Source organism: Mesoplodon densirostris, chromosome 3 (assembly GCF_025265405.1).
Source record: "Mesoplodon densirostris isolate mMesDen1 chromosome 3, mMesDen1 primary haplotype, whole genome shotgun sequence".
Taxonomy (NCBI): domain Eukaryota; kingdom Metazoa; phylum Chordata; class Mammalia; order Artiodactyla; family Ziphiidae; genus Mesoplodon; species Mesoplodon densirostris.
In genome coordinates, this window is record NC_082663.1 from 146,677,742 (window position 1) to 146,699,938 (window position 22,197).

Here is a 22,197-nt window from a genome sequence, read left to right on the forward strand (position 1 = left end):
ATATAATAAATTAGGATAAATCGAAAGTCAGTGTCTATTGTTTTATTACATAGATGTTTACCATTTTATGACATATGAGTCTGGTCCAGATTTGATTTGATTTTATTTTTGATCCAGATTTTATAAATACATTCTCTTTCTCACTTTTTTCTTTGGATTTTTTAAATGGTAAAATTCCCTTGTTTCTTTGTTTTATTTCTATCAATTCATCACTGGCTCATCCTCTCCAGCATAAATTTAAATCTCTTTTCAGTAGATCCAAATGAATGAGACAATTTACCAGCTTCATTTCCTGCTGGGGGGCATCCCTCTTGGGCCTGTACTACATACACACATACATACATATACACACTGTACCTGGAAGGACTGAGGAGAAAACGATGTTTATCTTTGGGAGAAAGGACCGGGAGACGGTATGGGAGTGAGAATATTCTACTGACTACCACTGTTTGAAGATTCCCTATATGTGTATCTATGACCTAGCCCCCTCCCCCACAAAAAATATTTTTAAAAAATAGCGTTAGATCCCTATCTACCGGCTTGTGACAGCAAGTTAAAGAGAAAGGTGAATATATGATCCAATTTTAAAAAAAAAATTTAAGAACATCAGTAAAAACAAGAAAAAAAAATCCTAAATATGAGCATATCGTTTAACTGGGCTCTGTGAGGCTCCGCGAGCATGGGGAAAGCCTTGAAGAAAAGTTGTTTGTTTAGCATCCGTCTACCTGTACAGCCTGGGGAATCCACGGAAAGCCCCGTCTTCATCCACGTCCCTGGAGCTGATTTTCTCCCACTCTCCTGCCCGCCTACCCAAGCCCCACCCCCGCCTTATCCCCGCCCCTGGGCCTAGTCTCTGCCCACCTTCAGGCTGAGACTCTAGCACCGCCCCCCAGATCCGGTCCCCAGCCACAGCCCCGCCCTCAGTCCCGTCAAGAAACGGGTGTCCGCCCACAACCCTGCCCTCTGAGTTTGGTTCCGCCCACAAGCTGGTACCATTCCACAGCCCCGCCCCTAGAGTGGGTCTCAGTCGCTGGCGCTGACCCAGCCCACGGCCCAGCCTTGCACTCACTAAGCGAACGAGAACACCTCGTCGGAGGCTTGGGTGCGAGGCCGCCGCCCCGCCCGCCGCCTTAACCCAGAGCCCCGCAATGCCCCGCTGTCCGCGGCTGCTAGGCACCGGAAACTGAAGCCCCTGGCTACTGCCCGAGACCGGAAGCGGAAGCGCCGGGGGGTGCCGAAGAAGGAGTCGCGGGGTGGGTCACTGCGCTGTGTGTAAAGTTTTCTCCGCGGGGGACTGTGTTCACGTGGTACGTTCGGCCTTAGTGCGAGGGTCAGGACTCTGTGAGCGGCGGGCAGTCCCGGGGCTCCTGTAGGAGTCTAGGGAGGGACATGGGTCTGGGGCACCCCCGTCACAGGCTCCGGCGTTCCTCCCCCTTTCCCGCGAGCCGCGTTTCGACCCCTGGGGCCTCAGGCTTATCCCGCTGGTTGGCCCATAGCCTCCGTTTCCTCCTAGCTCTGGGCGCCGCCGTCCCCTCCTCAGAGTTCCCCCTCTCCCCATCACCTTTCCCCGGTGTGACTTTGCCCCCTAGGGGACTTTTAGTCACGTATGGAGGCATTGTTTTGGTTGTTACAAATGGGAGGGGCTGCTACTGGCATCTAGTGTGTGGAGGCATTGTTTTGGTTGTTACAAATGGGAAGGGCTGCTACTGGCATCTAGTGTGTGGAGGCCACGGGTGCTGCTGGACATTCTACAACGCACTGAACAGCACCCGTGACAAAGCATTATCAGTAGTGCCGAGGTTTGGAAACCCTGCTCTAGGGTCTTACAATCTTCAAAGCCCTGAATAAACTTAAAGGTTAGCTGAGTCACTTTTAGCGCCCCTGAGTGACAAGCCGTATTAAAAGCGTCTGGAGGGCCTCCCTGGTGGTGCAGTGGTTGGGAGTCCGCCTGCCGATGCAGGGGATACGGGTTCGTGCCCCGGTCTGGGGGGATCCCATGTGCCGCGGAGCGGCTGGGCCCGTGAGCCATGGCCGCTGGGCCTGCGCGTCCGGAGCCTGTGCTCCGCAACGGGAGAGGCCACAGCGGTGAGAGGCCCGCATACCGCAAAAAGAAAAAAAAAAAAAAAAAAAAGCGTCTGGAGTCACAAAAAAATCACTATCCAGCCAGATGAGTTCAGCAAGGCGAATGAATGCACACTGCATGAAGCCGCTTTCTCTCACTTGGAGAGCAGATGGCTGGATAGGAATCAGGAAAATCCAGTCATAGCCAACAATTACACGTTCAATCAGTACAATAAATACAAAAAAGAAAAGTGAGTGGTGTGGCCTTTCCATCCAGCAGCTGTATTATGCCCTATGAAAGGCCTCAAAAGAAATCTTTGTACACTTCTTCTTTTTTTTTTCCTACAGACAAGTTATCTCTGGAGTTCAAGTTTGAATTGAAACCAGCCTCAAGTTTCACCTGTCCTCACTGACCCGTGGATTTCTGTGTGACCAGGTGAGTACCATGTGGAACTTGTAACAACAGGTGCCAGCAGCCTCAGCTGGCAGAACTGCTACTAGGCCTTCCCTGTGCTCAGGTGTAAACACAAGGAGTCACTAAGAGTGAGGACATCTTAAAAAAAAATGATTTATCTTTGATGGATTATGTGCAAGGGAAAGATAGTAAGGTGTGTGGTGATGTGAGTGTAAATAAGTAAATACAGTTATGTGCAAATAAATACACATTAAACAAGCATGTAACTAACTATAAATAAGTAACAAATATAGATTTACTTGCATTCCATAATACTAAAAATTTTATATATAAGTATAAATATGTAAATTTTTTATGTGTATATCAGGATTACTCAACAACATTCCTCAGGCCCAGTTCAGTTTGACTTCTAAAACCCTATAAATCTTCCACAAAGATTCAAAATATAGGGGTACATGGGGGAAAAATAATTTGAACTTCTTTATATTGGCAACAGAAATTTAAAATTGAATTGACCAGCAACCAGATGTATTTTCTGTTTGCAAGTGTTTTCTGTTTGGTTTTGTTTCTTGTTTTGTTTTTTGTTTTATTTTTTTCTTCATGATATTTAAAATCACTTGGAGGAGTACTAAGCAACAACTTGCAGATTGAAGCGTAGGGCAATAGTTTCCAAAGATTGTACTCTACAACTTGGCTTCTATAAGAATTAACTTTGTTTCTCTAAACTTTTATGAAATAACAGTCTGGTGATTCATATTGCAGAGAACCATTTTGAGTAATTTTATACTGTTGGGTTTTATCAATTGTGTGTGTGTGTGTGTGTGCGCCTTTTTCATTCTGTCTTTCCTGTGACATTCTTAAGGGGAGTGCTTGCTTGTCATGTAATAGATATTCTTCAGGTGCACAATTTATGGTGACCAACCATGCTCTTCTATTCAGGACTGAGAGGTTTGCCAGGACACAGGATATTTTGGGTTCAAATTAGGATTAGAACTCTAGGCAAACCAGGATGGCTCATCCTCTCCATGAGTCAGGCTAGGGCCAGATGTATAGGGACCCTGGAGAACCAAACAGACTTTGTCCTGCCTCTGTGAGATTTATATTCTAATAGGGAGTTTGGATTTTAAACAATTAATGACAAGAGTGATGGGAGAGCTTGGCACAAGAGAACTCAACCTGAGGTTAACAGGGAAGCCCTCCTGAGAAGAACTGATATTTATAAAAGAGCTAAAGTTGGGACTGGATTTAGCTAGTCATAGGGCTCAACAGAGCAGTCCAGGCGGAGGGAGCTGCATGTGGACAGCCTCCAAAGCAGAGAGCCTGGTGTGCTTCCTGACCCGATAGGACGGGATGGCTGAGGCAAGCCGGTCAAGGGATAAGGGACGTGAGCCAGACTGAAATGGTGAGCGGGCAGGGTCAGGTCAGACATCATTGTGGACTCTGTTCTAAGACCAGGGGGAAGACACCGAAGAGGTGTGAGCAGAAGAATGATTGGACTGTGCACGTGGATTAAAATGGACTTCAGGATTACAAATGAAGACTTAAGAGGCAAGGTATTAGGGAAGTTTAGGGAATGAGATGATTATTCCCTAAGCCTGGATGATGGCTGTGGAGTTGGAAAGAAGAGAGCTTGGAGTTTAGAACTGAGAGAATGTCCTGGTGTTTCCATTCATTTATGCATTTGTTAGGTGGCACAGAACTCTTTCTGTGCTCCCAGCTGCTGGCTATGCAATCTTGCAGGCATTCCCCTCACTCAGGCCCCTTTTCACCCCACTTTGCCTCTCACAGGGCCCCTTCTCCACATGCTAGAAGAAGGGCAGACCTGAGTATGTCTAGGGCTGGACTGTCTACTAATGGCTACATGTAGCCATTAGCCACATGTAGCAATTTCAGTTAAACCAATGAAAAATGCTATTAAAAATTCATTTTCTCAATCCTACAAGCCACATTTCAAGGAGCCACGTGTGACTAGTAGCTACCATGTTGGACAGAGCAGTATAGAACATTTCTTTCTTTTTTAAAAAATTTTTTATTCAATTTAAAATTTAATAAAAGAAAAAAAACAGTTCACCCATTTCTCCTTCCCCCATCCCCCACCTCTTGCAGCCACCAGTCTATTCTTTATCTCTATGAGCTTGTTTTTGTTGTTGTTGTTCTTTAGAATGTACATATAAGAGAGATCATATGGCATTTATCTTTCTCTGTCTGATTAATTTCATTTAGCATAATGCCCTCGGGGTCCATCCATGTGTGGCAGATGACAAGATTTCATTCTTTTTTATGGCTGAATAATATTCCAATGTATATACACCACAATTTCTTTATCCATTCATTCATTGATGGATCCTTAGGTTGTTTCCCCATATCTTGCTGTTGTAAATAATGCCGCAGTGAACATGGAGAGAGAGAGAGAGAGAGATCTTTTTGAATAGTGTTTTTGTTTTCTTCTGATAAATACCCAGAAGTAGAATTGCTGGATCATATAGCAGGTCTATTTTAAAATTTTGAGGAACCTCCATACTGTTTTCCTGAGTGCTTGCACTGGTTTATATTTCTCACAGTGCACAATGGTTCTCTTTTCTCCACATCCTCACCAATACTATTTCTTGTCTTTTTCATAGTAGTCATTCTAACAGGAGTGAGGTGATATCTCATTGCAGTTTTGATTTGCATTTCCCTGATGATTAATGATGTTGAACATCTTTTCATGTACCTGTTGGTCATCTGTATGTCATCTGTGAAAAAATGTCTTTTGCCCATTTTTTAAATCTGATTGTTGTTTTGCTGTTGAGTTATATGAGTTCTTTGTATATTTTGGTCATTAATCCCTTATCAGATATGTGATTTGCAATTGTTTTCTCCCATTCAGTAGGTTGCCTTTTCATTTTGTTGATGGTTTCCTTTGCTGTGCAGAAGTTTTTTAGTTTTATGTAGTCTCACTTGCTTATTTTTGCTTTTATTGCTTTTGGTGTCACATTCAAAAAATCATCCCCAAGACCTATGTCAAGGAGCTTACCACTTATGTTTTCCTCTAGGAGTTTTATGGTTTCAGGTTTTATGTTCAAGTCTTTAATCCAGTTTGAGTTAATTTTTGTGTATGGTGTGAGATAGTGGTCCAGTTTCACTCATTTGCATTTGGCTCTCCAATTTTCCCAACAGCATTCTTTGAAGAGACTGCCCTTTCCTCATTGTATATTCTTGGCTCTTTTGTCATAAATTAATTGGCTATATATGAGTGGGTTTATTTCCGGGTTCTCTGTTCTGTTCCATTGAGCTATGTGCTAATACCATACTGTTTTAATTACTATAACTTTGTTATATAGTATAAATCAGGGCGTGTGATGCCTCTAGCCTTGTTCTTCCTCAGGATTGTTTTTGTGGTTCCATACAAAATTTAGGATTGTTCTATTTCTGTGAGAAATACCATTGGAATTTTGATAGGGATTACATACTGCTTTCGGTAGTATGGACATTTTAACAACATTCATTCTCAATCCATGAGCACAGAATATCTTTCCATTTATTTGTATCTTCTTCAATTTCTTTCATTCATGTCTTGTAGTTTTCAATATATAGGTCTTTCACACCCTTGGTTAAATTCCTAGGTATTTTATTCTTTTTGATGCAATTGTGAATGGATTGTTTTCTTAATATATTTTTCTGATAGATCATTATTAGTGCAAAGAAACAACAGATTTTTGTGTATTGATTTTGTACCCTCCAACTTTACCGGATTCGTTTATTAGTTCTAACAGTTTTTTAATGAAATCTTTAGGGTTTTCCATATGTAAAATCATGCCATCTGCAAATAGTGAAAAAGTTTTACTTTTTTCTTTCCAATTTAGATGCCTTTCATTTCTTTTTCTTGCCTAATTGCTCTGGTGAAGACTTCCAATACTATGTTGAATAAAAGTGGCAAGAGTGTGGGCATCCTTGTCTTGTTCCTGATCTTAGAGGAAAAGCTTTCAGCTTTTCAGCATTGAGTATGTTGTTAGCTGTGGGCTTATCATATATGGCCTTTATTATGTTCAGGTGTGTTTCCTCTATACCTGCTTTGTGGAGAGTTTTTATCATAAATGGATGTTGAATTTTGTTAAATACTTTTTCTGCATCTATTGAGATGATCATATTTTTTCTTTATTTTATTTATGTGGTATATCACATTGATCGATTTGAACCATCCTTGTATCCCTGGAATAAATCCCACTTGGTCATGGTGTATGATTACACCATGGTGTATGATTTAATTTATTGTTGAATTTGGTTTGTTAATATTTTGTTGAGGATTTTTGCATCTGTATTTATCAGGGATGTTGACCTGTAATTTTCTCTTTTTGTGGCATCCTTGTCTGGTTTTCAATATCAGGGTAATACTTTCCTTGTAAACTGTGTTTGGAAGAACTCCCCCATCTTCTGCTTTTGGCAAGAGTTTGAGAAGGATTGGTATTAGCTCTTCTTGGAATGTTTGGTAGAATTTATCTGCGAAGCTGCTTGGTCCTGGACTTTGGTTTGTTGGGAGGTTTTTGAATACTGATTCAGTCTCCTGAATCAGTGATCAGTCTGTTTAGATTTTCTGTTTCATCAGAGAAATAGAAAATATGAACTGCCGTGTTGGACAGAGCAGAAGTATAGAACATTTCCATCATACCTGAAAGTTCTGTTGAGCAACACTGGTATAGAGTGGCCCATCCTCTGACCCTCTCTCAACACTGACTCCAGGTGCAGGAGTCACTGAATCTGTAAACTGAACAGAGACCCTGCCTCCCCTAATAGGAGACTTCAGCTGCCAAAAGACCTGGAGAGGGTACTCAGGACCTGAGAGTGTCCTGGGCACCTTACCAGCCTGCTTTCCTCTTGGGGCTTTGGGGGTGTCTGGATCCCGTCACTCCTCAGCTCATGACTGTAACTATTCCTAAAGGCAAATTGGGTTCCTGGTGGGAAGAATGTAGACTTCTTCCACCTGCAGAGAGTGGAGAAGTTCTTCAGCAATTATCTGGGTCTGCTGGACTCACACTAAGACCTCAGGGAAGGGCTTCCCTGGTGGCGCAGTGGTTGAGAGTCTGCCTGCCGATGCAGGGGACACGGGTTCGTGCCCCGGTCTGGGAAGATCCCACATGCCACGGAGCGGCTGGGCCCGTGAGCCATGGCCGCTGAGCCTGCGCGTCTGGAGCCTGTGCTCCTCAATGGGAGAGGCCACAACAGTGAGAGGCCCGTGTACCAAAAAAAAAAAAAAAAAAAAGACCTCAGGGAAGATTTGGTATGAGAGGCTGTTCAAGTTTCCTATGGCTGCTGTAACAAACTACCATAAACTTAGTGGCTTACAGTAACACACATTTATTTTCTTGCTCTAGAGGTTAGAAATCCTAAATGGGTTGGCAGGGCTGCATTCCTTTTCCATCTTGTAGAGACCACCTGTATTCCTTGGCTTGTGGCTCCTTCCTCCATCTTTAAAGCCAGTGAGAACATCTTTAAATCTCTCTCTCTCTCTTTTTCTCTGACCTCTGCTTCCATCCTCACATCTCCTCTGACCCTGACCTTCCTGCCTCCCTCGTATAAAGAAGAACCCTTGTGATTTCATTGGGTCAACATGTATATTCCAGAATAATTTTTTCCATCTCCAGATCCTAACCTTACTTACATCTGCAAAATCCCTTTTGCCATGTAAGGTCACATATTCACAGATTCTGAGGGGTAGAGAATGGACATCTTTGGGGGCAGAGGCATTAATCTGTCTACCCCACAGGCCCAGGAGTCAAAGACTGCAACAGTTTTTCACCTGGACACTCAACCGTAGTGTCCAGTGTTCCCCTCCCTGCACACACTCACTTTATTGCTTTTATCTTTTGGATGCAGGAAGGACACAGAGACCTTGAGAAACTGGTTTTATGGAGTTACATTATATTCTGTAACTCCAGGGAGAGGAGGCATTCCCTTATAGAAAGGAAACATACCATTTCTATTGCTTTGTACCTTGAGTTTGTTGTTCTTGTTTTTGTTTTTCATTTAAATTTATTGGAGATAAATCTCTCCATCAATACCTAGAGATCGTGTCTTTCTTTTTTTGGCTTCATGCTTCTTCATTATGTGGATATTCCGTAGTTTACTGAGCCAATTTCCTATATATAGCAATTTGTGTTGTTTCCAATCCTTTGATATTATAAATAATGCTACAGTGAATAACCTCACTCATGTCTTTTAGTATTTGTGTATCTTTCAGATAGATTCCTTGTAGTGTGATTGACAGGGAAATGATCAATGTTTTTGCATTTTGCTTGAGGATAACAAATTTCCTTCCACAGGAATTCTACCCCAACAGTATATGAGAGTGCTTTTTTCTACAGCCTTGCCAATGAAAGATGTGGTCCCCCGTGTCTTTGTTGATCTGACAGATAAGAAATGGTATCAGTGTAGTTGCAATCTACATCTTCGTCCTGTGAATGAGATCAATGGTGATTCTACTGATTGAATTGGTAGTGGTGGAAACCAAATTAAACTGTGTCTCACAGTGGGTGGGACATGAGGAAATGAGACAGAGAGAAAAAAAAATGATGAGGGACACAGACTGGCTGGTAACTAGAAAGAAAACTATGCCCTTAGGATAAATTTGTCTCACTACCGAAAACACTTCATTGAGTTTAAATGGTGTGAGGGAGTCTGGTAGAGTGGGAGAGCTTGAAGGGAAGGGTAAAGGAGAACGAATCGATGGTGTCCAGCTCCTAAAAAGGCAGATGGAGTGGAACACAGAACAGAACTGCAGAGCCAAGTGTTATAGAGAAGGCAGGTCCTGGTTTATAACGAGAGAGGGCGGAAACCATGGTGCAGAATATAGTCTTGGTGGCAAGATATGAAGGTAGATTCCTTCTCATGAAGATGACTTTGAGAAGTAAGGTGCAGGACCATCTGCTGAAAGTGAGGGTGTATTTGTTATGTATTGCTGCATGACAGAGTATCCCTAACCTTAGTGACTAAAACAATAATCATTTGCCATCTCTCACAGTTTTTGTCGTTCCGGAATTCAGGAGCAGCTTAGCTGGAAGGTTCTGGCTTGGGACTTTCCTGAGGCTGCAGGAGGTTATCAGCTGGGACTGCAGTCATCTGAAGGCTTGACTGGTGCCGAAGGGTTCACTTCCAAGGAGGTTCCCTCACATTCTGGCACATCAGTGCTGACTGTTGGAGGGGACAGTTCCTTTCCAAGTAGGTCTCTCCACAGGGTTGCTTGAGTGTCTTTGAAACCTGGCAGTTGCCTTCCCTTAGAGCAAGCAGTTCAGAAGACTAAGCAGAAGCTACAGTGCCTTGTAGGGGTCTACCCTCAGAAGTCATCTCCACAATTTTCTATTGGTCACACAGGTCAGCCCTGATTCAGTGTGGCTGTGAATACCAGGGAGCTTGGATCATTCAAGCTATTCGGGAAGCTGATAACCATAGAGGGAATAGGTGAGGCTGTGTGAGATTTAAAGAGATAAGAGAAGGGTTCCCGAGTAGGAAGTTACATTGACTTATAGAATTGCCCTGCGGTGTTGAGGGCTCTTTTCACGTTGCTGAGCGTGTTTTTCTAGAGGTGGCAACATCACCACTCTTGTGCAGGTTGGTCTGCCCAGATGTTGCCATGGAACAGGCAGATGATGGAACCATGCCTTGTTGGAGTTCTGCTGGGCCAGAGTGAAGGTAGGAGGTAGGGGTGAGAAAATTTGTTGAAATGAAGGACGGTGAGACCCAAGCTGGGAAAGTAAAAAATGAGGAGAGGAGGTGGCTCTAGCAGGAGGGTGGGAGAGTGTGTGGACTGAGCCCTTTGCGTGGGAGAACACATATAGTGAAAGAAAAACATGAATGAGCAAGGTCGAAGTTTGGGAGATTGGCTTCAGAGAGAGAAATTTCTAAACTATTGTTGTAGGTGTAGAATCATGTCCGGTGATGACAAAGCCTAGGGTGGTGCCTGGGGAAGTGCATGGCCAAGGTGAAGTGAGGACAGACTCGTAGTACTGTGAGGGCCACCCTCCTGGGCTCTGATGTCATTCAAGTGCGGTCGGATGGGAGGCTGAAAGAATATTGGGAGTCAGGGACCAGAGTCTCCAGTGAATGAGGGATTGTAGCTGGGAATGTGTTTGTGACAACCACGTGGATGGGAAGAATGTGCCCTGAGACTCAGTGAAGCTGAGGTTTTAAGGTGGATGGAGAAGTAGCCACCCTTGTGGGCAGAGGCAGACGCATTTTGAAGGAGGAAATGGTGGACAGACGAAGAAAGCTTTGTCCTCAGTAGCCTGGAGAGGGAAATCAGTTGTGAACACTTTGTGCTTTCCCGTTTATTCCACAGCCCTGTCCTGAGTGCACTGTGGGGATAAGAGGAGGAGCATCCTCGTTCTCCTGCTCCCTGTCGTTCAGGAAAACTTACTGTCTGAATCACAGGATGGCGACCATGGTTCTGTCCCCCATTTGTGGTGAGTTTGGGGGTCAGCCCTCAGAGCCCAGGTGTTAAAGGCCCCTGCACCACAGAGCAGGTAGAGGGAAGGGACTGAGAAGTCGAGGTGGGTGTGTTACCCCAGGAGCCTGGAGGTCATTGGTGCCTGACTCTTTGGTTCTTGGGATTTGGGACTTAGCTGGTTTGAGTGTCTCTGGAGATGTCACCTGTGTGGCGAATGTGTGGGAGCTTTTGAATTATACTTCTAATTCTTTCTATAAACTTAAAAAAAAAAATAACAGTGGTATCCTTTGGGACTTCAGTTTCTTCATCTGCAAAATGGAAATAGTAGTCTTTTCCTCCAGCGTGGTAGGGCGCTTGGCCCTATTTTCTGGCCCTGAGCGAGACAGTGCTCTGTTCGGTTTTCCTGTGGAAGCTGGGTGTGGGTGTTTGGGTGTCGGTATGTGCTGTGTGTGCGAATAGTCATTTGTGTCTGTTGGGGATACAGTCAATGACAAGTAGATGGGGGTGCCTCCAGATTTGTGAGTGTGAGAACAGGGGGCAAGCCTGGATTCTTGGGACATTTCTTCTTCTCCAGCTCAGTCTTCCCCATACCCAGCCTCTCACCAGAAAGGATGCACAGAGGAGGAAGGGTTGGCTAATGGCTTCCTGACAGACTGGTTACAGGTGAGTCAGATATTCCTGTTTCCAAATCATTATTCCTTTGACCAGAAGTTGGACTTATTATCCTTCAGTGACCTGCAGCATCAGAGCCAAATCAGGTCTTCAGGCATCTGATGGAGGGTTTGGGGCAACCCAAACAGTGTTAGCATATGTCAGCATTGACTGCAATGTAGAGCCTCCTCCAGGGTCACTGTCTACACCATGTTCTGCTGAGAGGGTTTTTTGTTTTTTGTTGTTGTTTTTTTAATTTTATTGAAGTATAGTTGATTTTCAATGTCATGTTTATTTCTTCTGTGTAGCAAAGTGACAGAATATGTGTGTGTGTGTGTGTGTGTGTGTGTATTCTTTTTCATATTCTTTTCCATTATGGTTTATCACAGGATATTGAATATAGTTCCCTGTACTATGCAGTAGGACCTTGCTGTTTATCCATCCTATATATAATAGTTTGCATCGGCTAATCCCAAACTCCCAATCCTTCCCTCCCTACCCTCCTCCCCCTTTGCTGAGAGTTTTAAGGGGAAGCTAAGGAAAGACATGACTGTGTCCTAAACTCAGGCAATTGGTGATGGCCGTTAGGGCATCATTCATCCATTTACCAAGTACTTCTCTGATTTCTGCAATGTCCTAGGCCTATGCTCATCCTTTGAGATAGCGGGGAATTCGATTGTAGGATGTCACAGTCTCACTGGGAAAGAAAATCACCTGTGTGTTAGAGGTACATTTAACATTGGGCATGGGCATGAATAGACAGGAGAAGAGAGTTCAGGGCTGACCCTAGGAGCAGTTGAGAGCAGAGATCAGAACCCTGCCCATACAGCTTCTGCTTTGGATTCCCTCTTCCTACTCCTTTCTCATCCTTGGCTCTTTCCCTGTCCACATTGGTGGGGTTGGTCCTTGGCTAAGCCATGATGTTTGTGGTGGTTTAGGACTTGGTGACTTTTGAGGATGTGACTGTGGAGTTCACCCAGGAAGAGTGGGCACTGCTGGACCCTTCTCAGCGAACACTGTACAGAGATGTGATGCTGGAGAACTGCAGGAACCTGGCTTCACTTGGTAAGCCTGACATCATTCCTGCATTTATTTAATGACTCAGGTAACAAGACTTTTTTAAAATTGAGGTATCATTCACATAACATAAAATTCACCATTTTAATCATTTTAAAGTACGCAGTTCAGTGGCTTTTTTTTTTTACATCTTTATTGGAGTATAATTGCTTTACAATGGTGTGTTAGTTTCTGCTTTATAACAAAGTGAATCAGTTGTACAGTGGCTTTTGATAAATTCACAGTGTTGTGTATCACCCCTAAAACCTGTACCCATTAAGTGGCCAATACCTGTTACCTTCCCCACTCCCCACTACTGGCAACCACTAATTTGCTTTCTACCTCTATGGATTTGCCTATTCAGAGCAGTTCATATCAATGGAATCATAAAATGTGTGATCCTTATGTCTCATTTCTTTCAGGCAACTTAATGTTTAAAGGTTTAGCTATGTTGTAGCATGTATAGTTCCTTTATTCCTTTTTATGACTGAATAATATGCTCTTTTATGGATATACCACATTTTGTTTATCTGTTCATTTGGTTGATAAACATTTGGGTGGTTTCCTCTTACTGGCTATTGTAAATAATGCTGCTTTGAATATTTGTGTACAAGTCTTTGTTCAAACACCAATTTTCAGTTCTCTCCACTATGTATCTAGGAGTGGAATTCTGGGTTATAGATGACTATGTTTAGCTTTTTGAGGAACTGCCAACCTGTCCTTTACAGCAGCTGCACCAATATATGAGCGTTCCAGTTTCTCCATATCTTCCCCAACATTCGCTTTTTTGAATATAGCCATCCTCTTGGGTATGAAGTGGTATCTCACTGTTGTTTTGATTTGCATTTCCCTAATTACTAATGACACTGAACATTTTTTTCATGTAATTGTTGGCTGTTTGTATATCATTTTTGGAGAAATGTCTATTCAAGTTCTTTGCCAATTTTTTAATTGGGTTATCTTTTTTGTTTTTGGGTTTTAGAGGTTTATTATATTCTGAATACTAGATCCTATTTGCAAATGATTTCTTCCATTGTATGCTATCTTTTCATTTTCTTGATAGTATCCTTTGATACACAAGTTTTAATTTTGACAAAGTCCAATTTATGTACTTTTCCCTTTTTTTTCTTGTGCATTTGGTATCATACCTAGTTATTGCCACCAAGGTCCTGAAAATTTACCTCTATGTTTTCCTCCAAAAATTTTATAGTTTTACCTTTTCAATGAAATCTTTTATCTGTTTTGAGTTAATTTTTATATGGCTTAGGAGAAATTGTCAGCTTCATTCTTTTGCATGTATTAATCCAGTTGTCCCAGCATCTTTGTAGCAAAGACTATTCTTTCCCCCATTGAATTGTTTTGGCACAATTGTCAAAAATTATTTGACCATAAAACGCAGGTTTATGTACTCGCAGTTATTTTCCATTAATCTGTGTTTAGCATTGTGCCAGTACCACATTACCATTGCTTTGATGTCAGTAAGTGTGATTCCTCCTATTTGGTTCTTTCTCAAGACTGCTTTGTTTATTCAGGATGCCTTGCAATTCCATATGAATTTTAGGATCACCTTTCTATTTATGTAAAAAAAGCTGTTAGAAATTTGATAGCGATTTCATTGAATCTGTAGATGATTTTGGTTATTATTGTCATCTTAACAATATTAAATTTTTCAATACATATCCTCTGTTGCTTATTTTTAATTTGCTTCTGTTGTGGTCAGAGTATGTATGATTTTATTGTTTTTAAATTTATTTAGACTTGTGGACTAACATGTGCTCTATTCTGGAGTATGTTTTACATGCACTTGAGATGAATGTGTATTCTGTTGTTGGGTGAAGTGTTTTATGTCTGTTAGGTCTAGTAAGTTTATAGGATTGTTTAAGTCCTCTGTTTCCTTGTTGGTCTTTTAACTAGTTGTTCTACCCATTATTAAAAGTGGTCATGGAAGTCTGCAACTATTATCGTAGAACTCTATTTCTCCCTTCAATTCTGTCAGTTTTGAATTTGTATATTTTAAACCTTTGTTGTTAGGTACGTATATGTAATTATTATATCTTCTTGATTAATTGATCTTTTAATCATCATATAATATCTTTTGTTGTGTCTTGTAAGAATTTTTGTCTTAAAGTCTATTTTGCCTGATATTAGTATAGTCACATTCTCTCTTTTTTAGCTGTGATTTATATGGAATATCTTTTTCCACTTGTTGATTTTCAACCTGTTAGTGTCTTTAGATGTAAAGTGAGTCTCTTATAGATAGCGTATAATTGATTATTTTCTATCCAGTCTGCCAAAATCTGCCTTTTAATTGGACAGATTAGTCTGTTTACATTTAATGGAATTACTTATAAAGAAGGACTTAGTTGTATCATTTTGCTGTTTGTTTTTTTACATGCTTTATATCATTTTTATTCCTCAGTTCCTCCATTATTGTTTACTCTTGTGTTAGGTATTTTCTAGTGGACCATTTTGATTCCCTTCTCATTTCTGTTTATATTTTTTAGTTATTTTCTTAGTGGTTGCCTGAGGGATTGCAATTATCATTTTAATTTTAAGCAATCTATTTTGATTTCATATCAACTTATTTCAACAGTATACAAAAAATTAGCTCCTGTATAGCTGTGCCCCTCCTTATGCTGTTTTTTGTTTGTTTGTTTTTTACAAATTATAACTTTATACATTGTTTCATTAACATGGATTTATAATTTTTAGTTCAGACATTTCTCTTTTAAATCATATTAGAAAAAAGAGGAGTCATAGCCAAACATACATGAGTTACAAACCAAAAATAAACAATTGTTTTTGACTTTTATATTTACCTATTTATTTTCCTTTATTGGTGTTCTTTATATCTTTGTGTGGATTTGAGTCAGTATTCATTGCCCATTCATTTCAGCTTGGAAGTCTCCTATTAGCATTTCTTGTAGGATAGATATGTTAGTGACAAACACTCAGACTTTGTTTATAGGAAAGTCTTCATTTCTTTATTTTCGAAGGACAGAATTTTGGGTTCACTTTTTTTTTTTTTAAAGCAGCTTGAGTGTATTATCCCAATGCCTGTTGCCTCTGTGGTTTCTGATTCAAAATTATCTATTACTCTCACTGATGATCCTGTGCACATGATGAATCTCCTCTCTCTTGCTGCTTTCAGGATACTCTGTCTTTGTCTTTCCAGAGTTTGATTATGTGTTTCAGGATGGATTCTGACTCTTTGAATTTATCCTGTTTTGGGTTTGTTAAGCTTCTTGGTTGTGTACATTTATGCCTTTCATCAAATTTGGGGAAGTTTTTAGCCATTATTTCTTTAAATATTCTTTCTGCCCCTTCTTCATTTAAGGGATTCCTATTATGTGTATGTTGGTATGTTTAATGGTATCCCATGGGTCTTTTAGGTGCTGGTCATATTTTGTTTATTCTTTTTTTCTTTTTGTTTTTCAAACTGAGTAATATAAGTTGTCCTATCTTCATGGCTACTGATTCTTTCTTCTTGCTCAAATCTGTTGTTGAACCACTCTTCTGAATTTTTCATTATAGTTATTGTACTTTTCAATTCCATAATTTCTGTTTGGTTTCTTTTTATAATTTCTGTCTCTTTAAGATGTTTTCTCTTTGGTCAGAATTTGTTCTTATGGTTTCCTTTAGATCCTTAAGCATATTTAAAACATTTGATTTAAATTCTTGGTCTAGCAAGTCCAATGTTTGGACTTCCTGAAGGATAGTTTCTACTAAATTTTGGGGTGTTTTTCCTGTAATGGGCCATACTTTTGTGTATTGGCCTGCCTTATAATTTTTTGTTGTTGAAAACTAGACATCTGGAATATTACAACATAGTAATTCTGGAATCACATATTTCCCCATCCCTAGAGTTTGTTGTTGTTGCTTGTTTTAGTTGGTGTGGTATGTATGTTTAGTGATATTTCTGAACTCATTTTTGTAATGTCAGTATTTGTTGTATGTGGCCACTGAAGACTCTGTTCTGTTAGCTTAATGGTTAGCTAGTGATTTATCAGATTTCCTTGAACACTTGAAACAAAAAATAAAAAACTCCTGGTCTCTCTATACAGGGGCATACCTTCAAAATCAAGCAGTTTATAACTCTGCCTTAGTTTTCACTTCCTGTTTGTGCAGAGCCTGAAGGTCTGCCAAAGGTGAGGACTTAGTGCCCTCTCATGTCTTTTCTGAGCATGTGCCCAAGCCTGGGTATGCACATGGCTTTCTAGATTCAAAGGAATATGAGGGAGCTTTTCAGAAAGCTTTTCAAAAATTCCCCAAAACATTTGATGCTATACTTCTCCTCCAGGCTTCTTGGTTTGCCTTTTGCTTTCCTTTGCTGTTTCCACTTGCCTCAGGCAGTGGTGGCTAATATATTGCCTTTTAATGTCTTTAGCACATGCCCGCTGGGTCACCAGCTCAGCCTTCGGAGAGTTTGGGGTTAGATAAGTAAAGGCAAGCCCTTTGAGCCAGTCCTTCAGGGAGCCACAAGAAAGGTCAAAGCAGACAACCGCAGCTTGTTGAGAATAAGAGCCACCCTACTCCCTCTAGCACTAGGAGTTGTCTTCAATGTCACAGCCAAAACCAGGAGTAGAGGATGAGGCAAGGGTCAGTTAAAATGTCAGCTGGTCTTTGTCTTTGGTTAAGCATTTTCCTGGTTGCTGTAGACTTTTGATAAGTTTTCAGAGTTGTGATAAAGTTGTTCTGACAGTTTTTGCCAGTTTATTCACTGTTTTTATAGAGAGGGGGACTTCTGAAGTTCCATATTCCATGATGTTCATTGTTATCGTTTCTCACAAGACGTCAAGCCTGTGTCTGTTTCTGGGTCTGTTACTGGGGTGTAGGAGTACCGTGATGGAGACAGACGTGGTCCCCATGCTCATAGAGCTTTCTGTTTAATTCCTTCCCTATGAACTGAGCATTTCCTTACCCTGACTTTATATTCTCCATATGTGAAAGCTTTATAGCTTTTGAAGCGGGTATTTAAACTTGGGCATGATTCCACCCCCCCACACACACACACCACCACCACCAAATAGAGGATGTTAACTACTTGATGACCATGAGCACATAGCCCCAGGCCTCCTGGAGTCTAAGGACTAAAGTTAACCCTTGTGACACCACCCTGTTCCCTCATCATCAGCCAATCAGAATTGTGCACGATCTGATCATGCACCTTGCAACTCCCCTGCCCCCCACCACCTGGCTTTTAAAAATGCTTTGCCAAAACCCTTCGGGGAGCTCGAGGCTTTTTAGGGCATGAGCCATCGTGTCTCCTTGCATGGCCTTGCAATAAACCTTTCTCTGCTCCAAAATAAATAAATTTTTTAAAAAACTTGGGCATGGACTTTGGGCCTGTGTGTGCCCTATCACCTGGATATTGAATGAATTGCTTGTATTTTTGTTTCCTGAGAGTTACTATATTCATTAGAATTTAGATGCAATTATTTCATTGCTCCCAAAGCCACACTTGCCCATCTTCAGAATTCTTGGCTTCAGTTTCATGCAGTTGCTTGTCACTTGCACAGCCCCCCATAACACGGCTTTTTTCCACAAATAGGGTATCATGTTGATAAACTCAGTCTGATCGCCCAGTTGGAACAAGAAGACAAGGTGATGACAGAGGAAGGAGGAATTCTTCCAGGCACCTGTCCAGGTGAGCACTAGGAAGATATGAAAAATAGTCTTTTTGAGGAATAGCTGTAGCCAATGATGCAGGGCATGGGAGTATTACATTCGGAAATGCCAATCAGGGAACTTTGTAAAATGTCCTTTTTTCTGACAGAGATGGCCATGAACATTTGTTATTAGCTTCCTCATGCACCTTCTTTCTTTCCTCTTTAGCTTTCTGTTAAACATCTCATACTTTACTTTGGACTCAGAGGGGGAAAAAATAAAGACGTCTCTTTCCCTTTTTAAATTTAAGTCTCATATGAGCTCTTTGTCCGACGCCTTCCTACTTTACCTTCCTGATAATTCCTCCCTTTGTAAATCTCTGATCAGTCCTAATCCTTTTAGAATCCTTTTTTTTAATACCTGTAATTTGAATACTCATATCCCTTTCATTGCAAACTTGCTCAAAAACCCTAATCCCTCAGTCTGTCTGTACTCGTGTGTACTTTTGTATTTCTTTTCTCTGTCAACTTAAATTTCTTTTCAATTTGTTTCAGATTTGGAGACAGTACTTAAAGCAAAATGGTTAACTCCTAAGAAGCATGTTTTTAGAAAAGAACATTCTAATGGTGTAAAAGTGGTAAGACTAACATGGTTGATTGCTGTTTTTTCACAGTAGGAGAATTCCATAAGTTAGAAAAGCCACAGAATAAACAGGAGATTCATTAAAGGGAAATGTCATTTACATATGAGATAATGGTGTCTCAGGAGAGATACTGTAAATCACTTGTGAATTTGGAGAAAACTATAAATTAACTCCAGACTTGTTTCTTTACTGAGAGTTTCCACAAGTCAATATTTCCTTAAATGTGATTAAAATATTGACTGTCAAAATATAAAGTGGTCTTAAATTTATCAGAAAATGCTCTGTGAATATGATAAGGACTTGTGGCAATGTGTCTGTCTCTCTTTTTTTAACTTCTAAGAGCTCAAACTGGGCAGAAGCCCAGTTTGACATGCATTTAAAATAGGTAACCAAAACATCAATTATAATAATGTAACAGAATTCCTGGGAGAGAGAATTTGTATAACAGCATTGAATATTAAAAAATATTATAAATTATAGTTTTCATTCATCTCTTAACAGGAGAGAAGTCATCTGGGAGTGAAACTCAATGAATGTAATCAGTGTTTTAAAGTCTTCAGCACAAAATCTAACCTTACTCAGCACAAAAGAATTCATACTGGAGAAAAACCCTATGACTGTAATCAGTGTGGCAAATCCTTCAGCAGTAGATCCTACCTCACTATTCATAAGAGAATACATAATGGGGAGAAGCCCTATGGATGCAGTGACTGTGGGAAAGCCTTCAATGATCCTTCCTCCCTCAGACTACATGTGAGAATCCACACTGGAGAAAAACCCTACGAATGTAACCAGTGTTTTCATGTCTTCCGCACTAGTTGTAACCTCAAAAGCCACAAGAGAATTCATACGAGGGAGAATCACCATGAATGTAATCAGTGTGGCAAGGCCTTCAGCACAAGGTCCTCCCTTACTGGGCACAACAGTATTCATACAGGAGAGAAACCTTATGAGTGCAGTGATTGTGGGAAAACCTTTAGGAAGAGCTCATATCTCACACAGCATATGAGAACTCATACTGGAGAAAAACCCTATGAGTGTAATCAGTGTGGAAAATCCTTTAGCAGTAGCTTTTCTCTTACTGTGCACAGGAGAATTCATACCGGTGAGAAACCCTATGAATGCAGTAACTGTGGGAAAGCCTTTAATAATCTCTCAGCTGTTAAGAAACATGTAAGAACTCACACTGGAGAAAAACCCTATGAATGTAGTCATTGTGGGAAATCTTTCACCACTAACTCTTACCTTTCTGTGCACAAGAGAATCCATAATAGGTGGATATGACTACAATAACTGGGAAAGCATTCAGTGATTTCTTATCTCTCAGACAACTTGTGATAACTTATGCTAGATGTATGAGTTATCTGTTGCTGCATAACAAATTTCCCTTCAAAACATAGTAGCTTTAAACAGCAAACATTTATTATCTATAGGTCAGGAATTCAGAATCAGCTTAGCCGTGTAGTTCCAGCTCAGGAACTCTCATGAGGTTGTAGTCAAGATGTCAGCAGGAGCTACTGTCATCTACTTTACTGCTGGCTGAGGAGTCAACTCCCAGAATAGCTCAGTCACATGCCTGGCAAGTTAGTTCTGGTTGTTGGCAGGGAACCTTCATTTTCTCACCACGTAGGACTCTCCACAGGGCTATGTATCTTTATGACGTAGAAGCAGGTTCCTCCCAAAGCATCTGATTTAAAGAAGAGCTAATGCAGAAACCAGTGTCTTCTATGACCTAGTCTCAGAAGGATATATCATCACTTCTTCCGTATTTTAATGGTCACACAGACCAATCCTGATACGATGTGGGAAGAGACCATACTCAGTATAAATACCAGGAAACAGAGATTTGGGGGAACCATCTGAGAAGTTTTCCATGAAATCACTGATGTAAGGCCTTCAGGAGACCCTCATTCTTTCAGTCTGTTCAGTATGAAGTAATATTTAATAACTCTCGTGTTAATTCACCCGTGAAAGAAACCTCATGAGTCCAGTCTTTGTGATAAGCTTTCAGCTCAAATTCACCCTAATGTACACAAAAGATTAAGTATTGGGGATAAATCTGAGGAATACAGTGGTGATATCTAGGGAGTCATGTGACAATTCACACTAAGGGGAAAATCCTATGAATATCATCAGAATGTAAAAGTCTTCAGGGACACTCATCCCTTAGAACACACATGAGGAATCACTACAGAGGAACACTCACTCATATAAGGAGTGTGGAAAACCCTATAGCACAAGAGTTTACATTATTGAACAGAAGATGAAGAGATTCCCAGTGCAAGTACTATGGGAAAGCCTTCAGTGTTCTCTCAATTTTTAAGAGATATGATGATTTATTCTGGAGAGAATGTCCCATTGAATGGCATCAGTATTGGAAAGCCTTCCATTTTCCCACATTCCTTAAACTGAAAAGTCGTTGCAGAGAAATTTGTGAGTATAAAGAATGAGGGAACGCCTTTAATGATACCTCTGATGTTAGGAAAACTATGAAATTCCTGGATGCAAAACCTGTGGATTAATTTTGGGAAATCTTTGCGTGAGTCCTGTGTGTTGACTTCTGAGAAGTCACGCAGGCAGGGAACCCTAGAAGATACTCAACGTGAGATTGCCTCAGCTCTTCTCTGAGTGGCCCCAGAATACTTTAAACTGGGAATGAAAAGTGTAAATATTATGAGCATGAGATTACCTTTATCAGTGTCTCATCCTTAGGGTGGGGCAACTAGCTCTTTAATTTTCAGTCTTTGCTTAAGTATAAACATTTATATCTATAGCTATACCCTAAGATAAACCTTAAATTATGTTCCATAGTTTTATATGTAATATGTTTATCATTTACTCTAAAAATATTAACACATTGCATATTCATAAAGGTATTTCTGATTATCTCCTGAGTGATTTAGTTTATCCTAGTAGAAATTAGACTATATTTGCTACATACCTTTTTCTAATTTAATGACATTTTTATCAAGTAAGTGGACTTTATGATGTTCAGATATAGTATGTACATTCAGCTGGTTGGGTTTTTTTTTCTCTCAAGCTTATTTAGTGATAGATGTGAATTAAAGTCTTCCACTATTGTTATGGATTGACAAATTCTTCTTGGTAATTGTCATTTTTTTCTTTACATATTTTGATGTAAATAGGTACATAAATGGTTAGGTATTGTTTTGTGAATTGTTCTTTTTTATGTAGGGGCCATATTTTTTCATAGCAGAGTATTTCAATACAATAATAAATGGTTGAACATTTATATAGCTCTTCCCAAAGGCCACGCACTCTTCTAAATGCCTTATGGATATTAACTTAGTACTCAGTATAAGCTTAAGAAAGGTGTACTATTAA

At 40.5% G+C, this 22,197-nt stretch overlaps 1 protein-coding gene across 7 annotated transcripts; it reads left to right on the top strand.

Annotated features, from left to right (window-relative positions):
• Positions 1-1,052: 1,052 nt before the first annotated feature.
• On the top strand, positions 1,053-21,869 carry ZNF558 (zinc finger protein 558). Of its 7 annotated transcripts, XM_060094216.1 has the most exons (11): positions 1,054-1,307; positions 2,410-2,497; positions 3,927-4,029; positions 9,474-9,670; positions 10,061-10,141; positions 10,788-10,911; positions 11,470-11,558; positions 12,485-12,611; positions 18,154-18,249; positions 18,764-18,846; positions 19,354-21,869. In XM_060094216.1, the coding sequence occupies exons 6-11, from the start codon at positions 10,881-10,883 to the stop codon at positions 20,134-20,136; spliced, it is 1,209 nt and encodes a 402-aa protein (XP_059950199.1). In that variant the 5' UTR covers positions 1,054-1,307; positions 2,410-2,497; positions 3,927-4,029; positions 9,474-9,670; positions 10,061-10,141; positions 10,788-10,880; the 3' UTR covers positions 20,137-21,869. The 7 variants fall into 7 exon arrangements, with proteins under 7 accessions (XP_059950202.1, XP_059950203.1, XP_059950199.1 ...); XM_060094215.1 differs by lacking the exon at positions 3,927-4,029; XM_060094218.1 differs by lacking the exons at positions 3,927-4,029; positions 10,061-10,141.
• Positions 21,870-22,197: the final 328 nt, after the last annotated feature.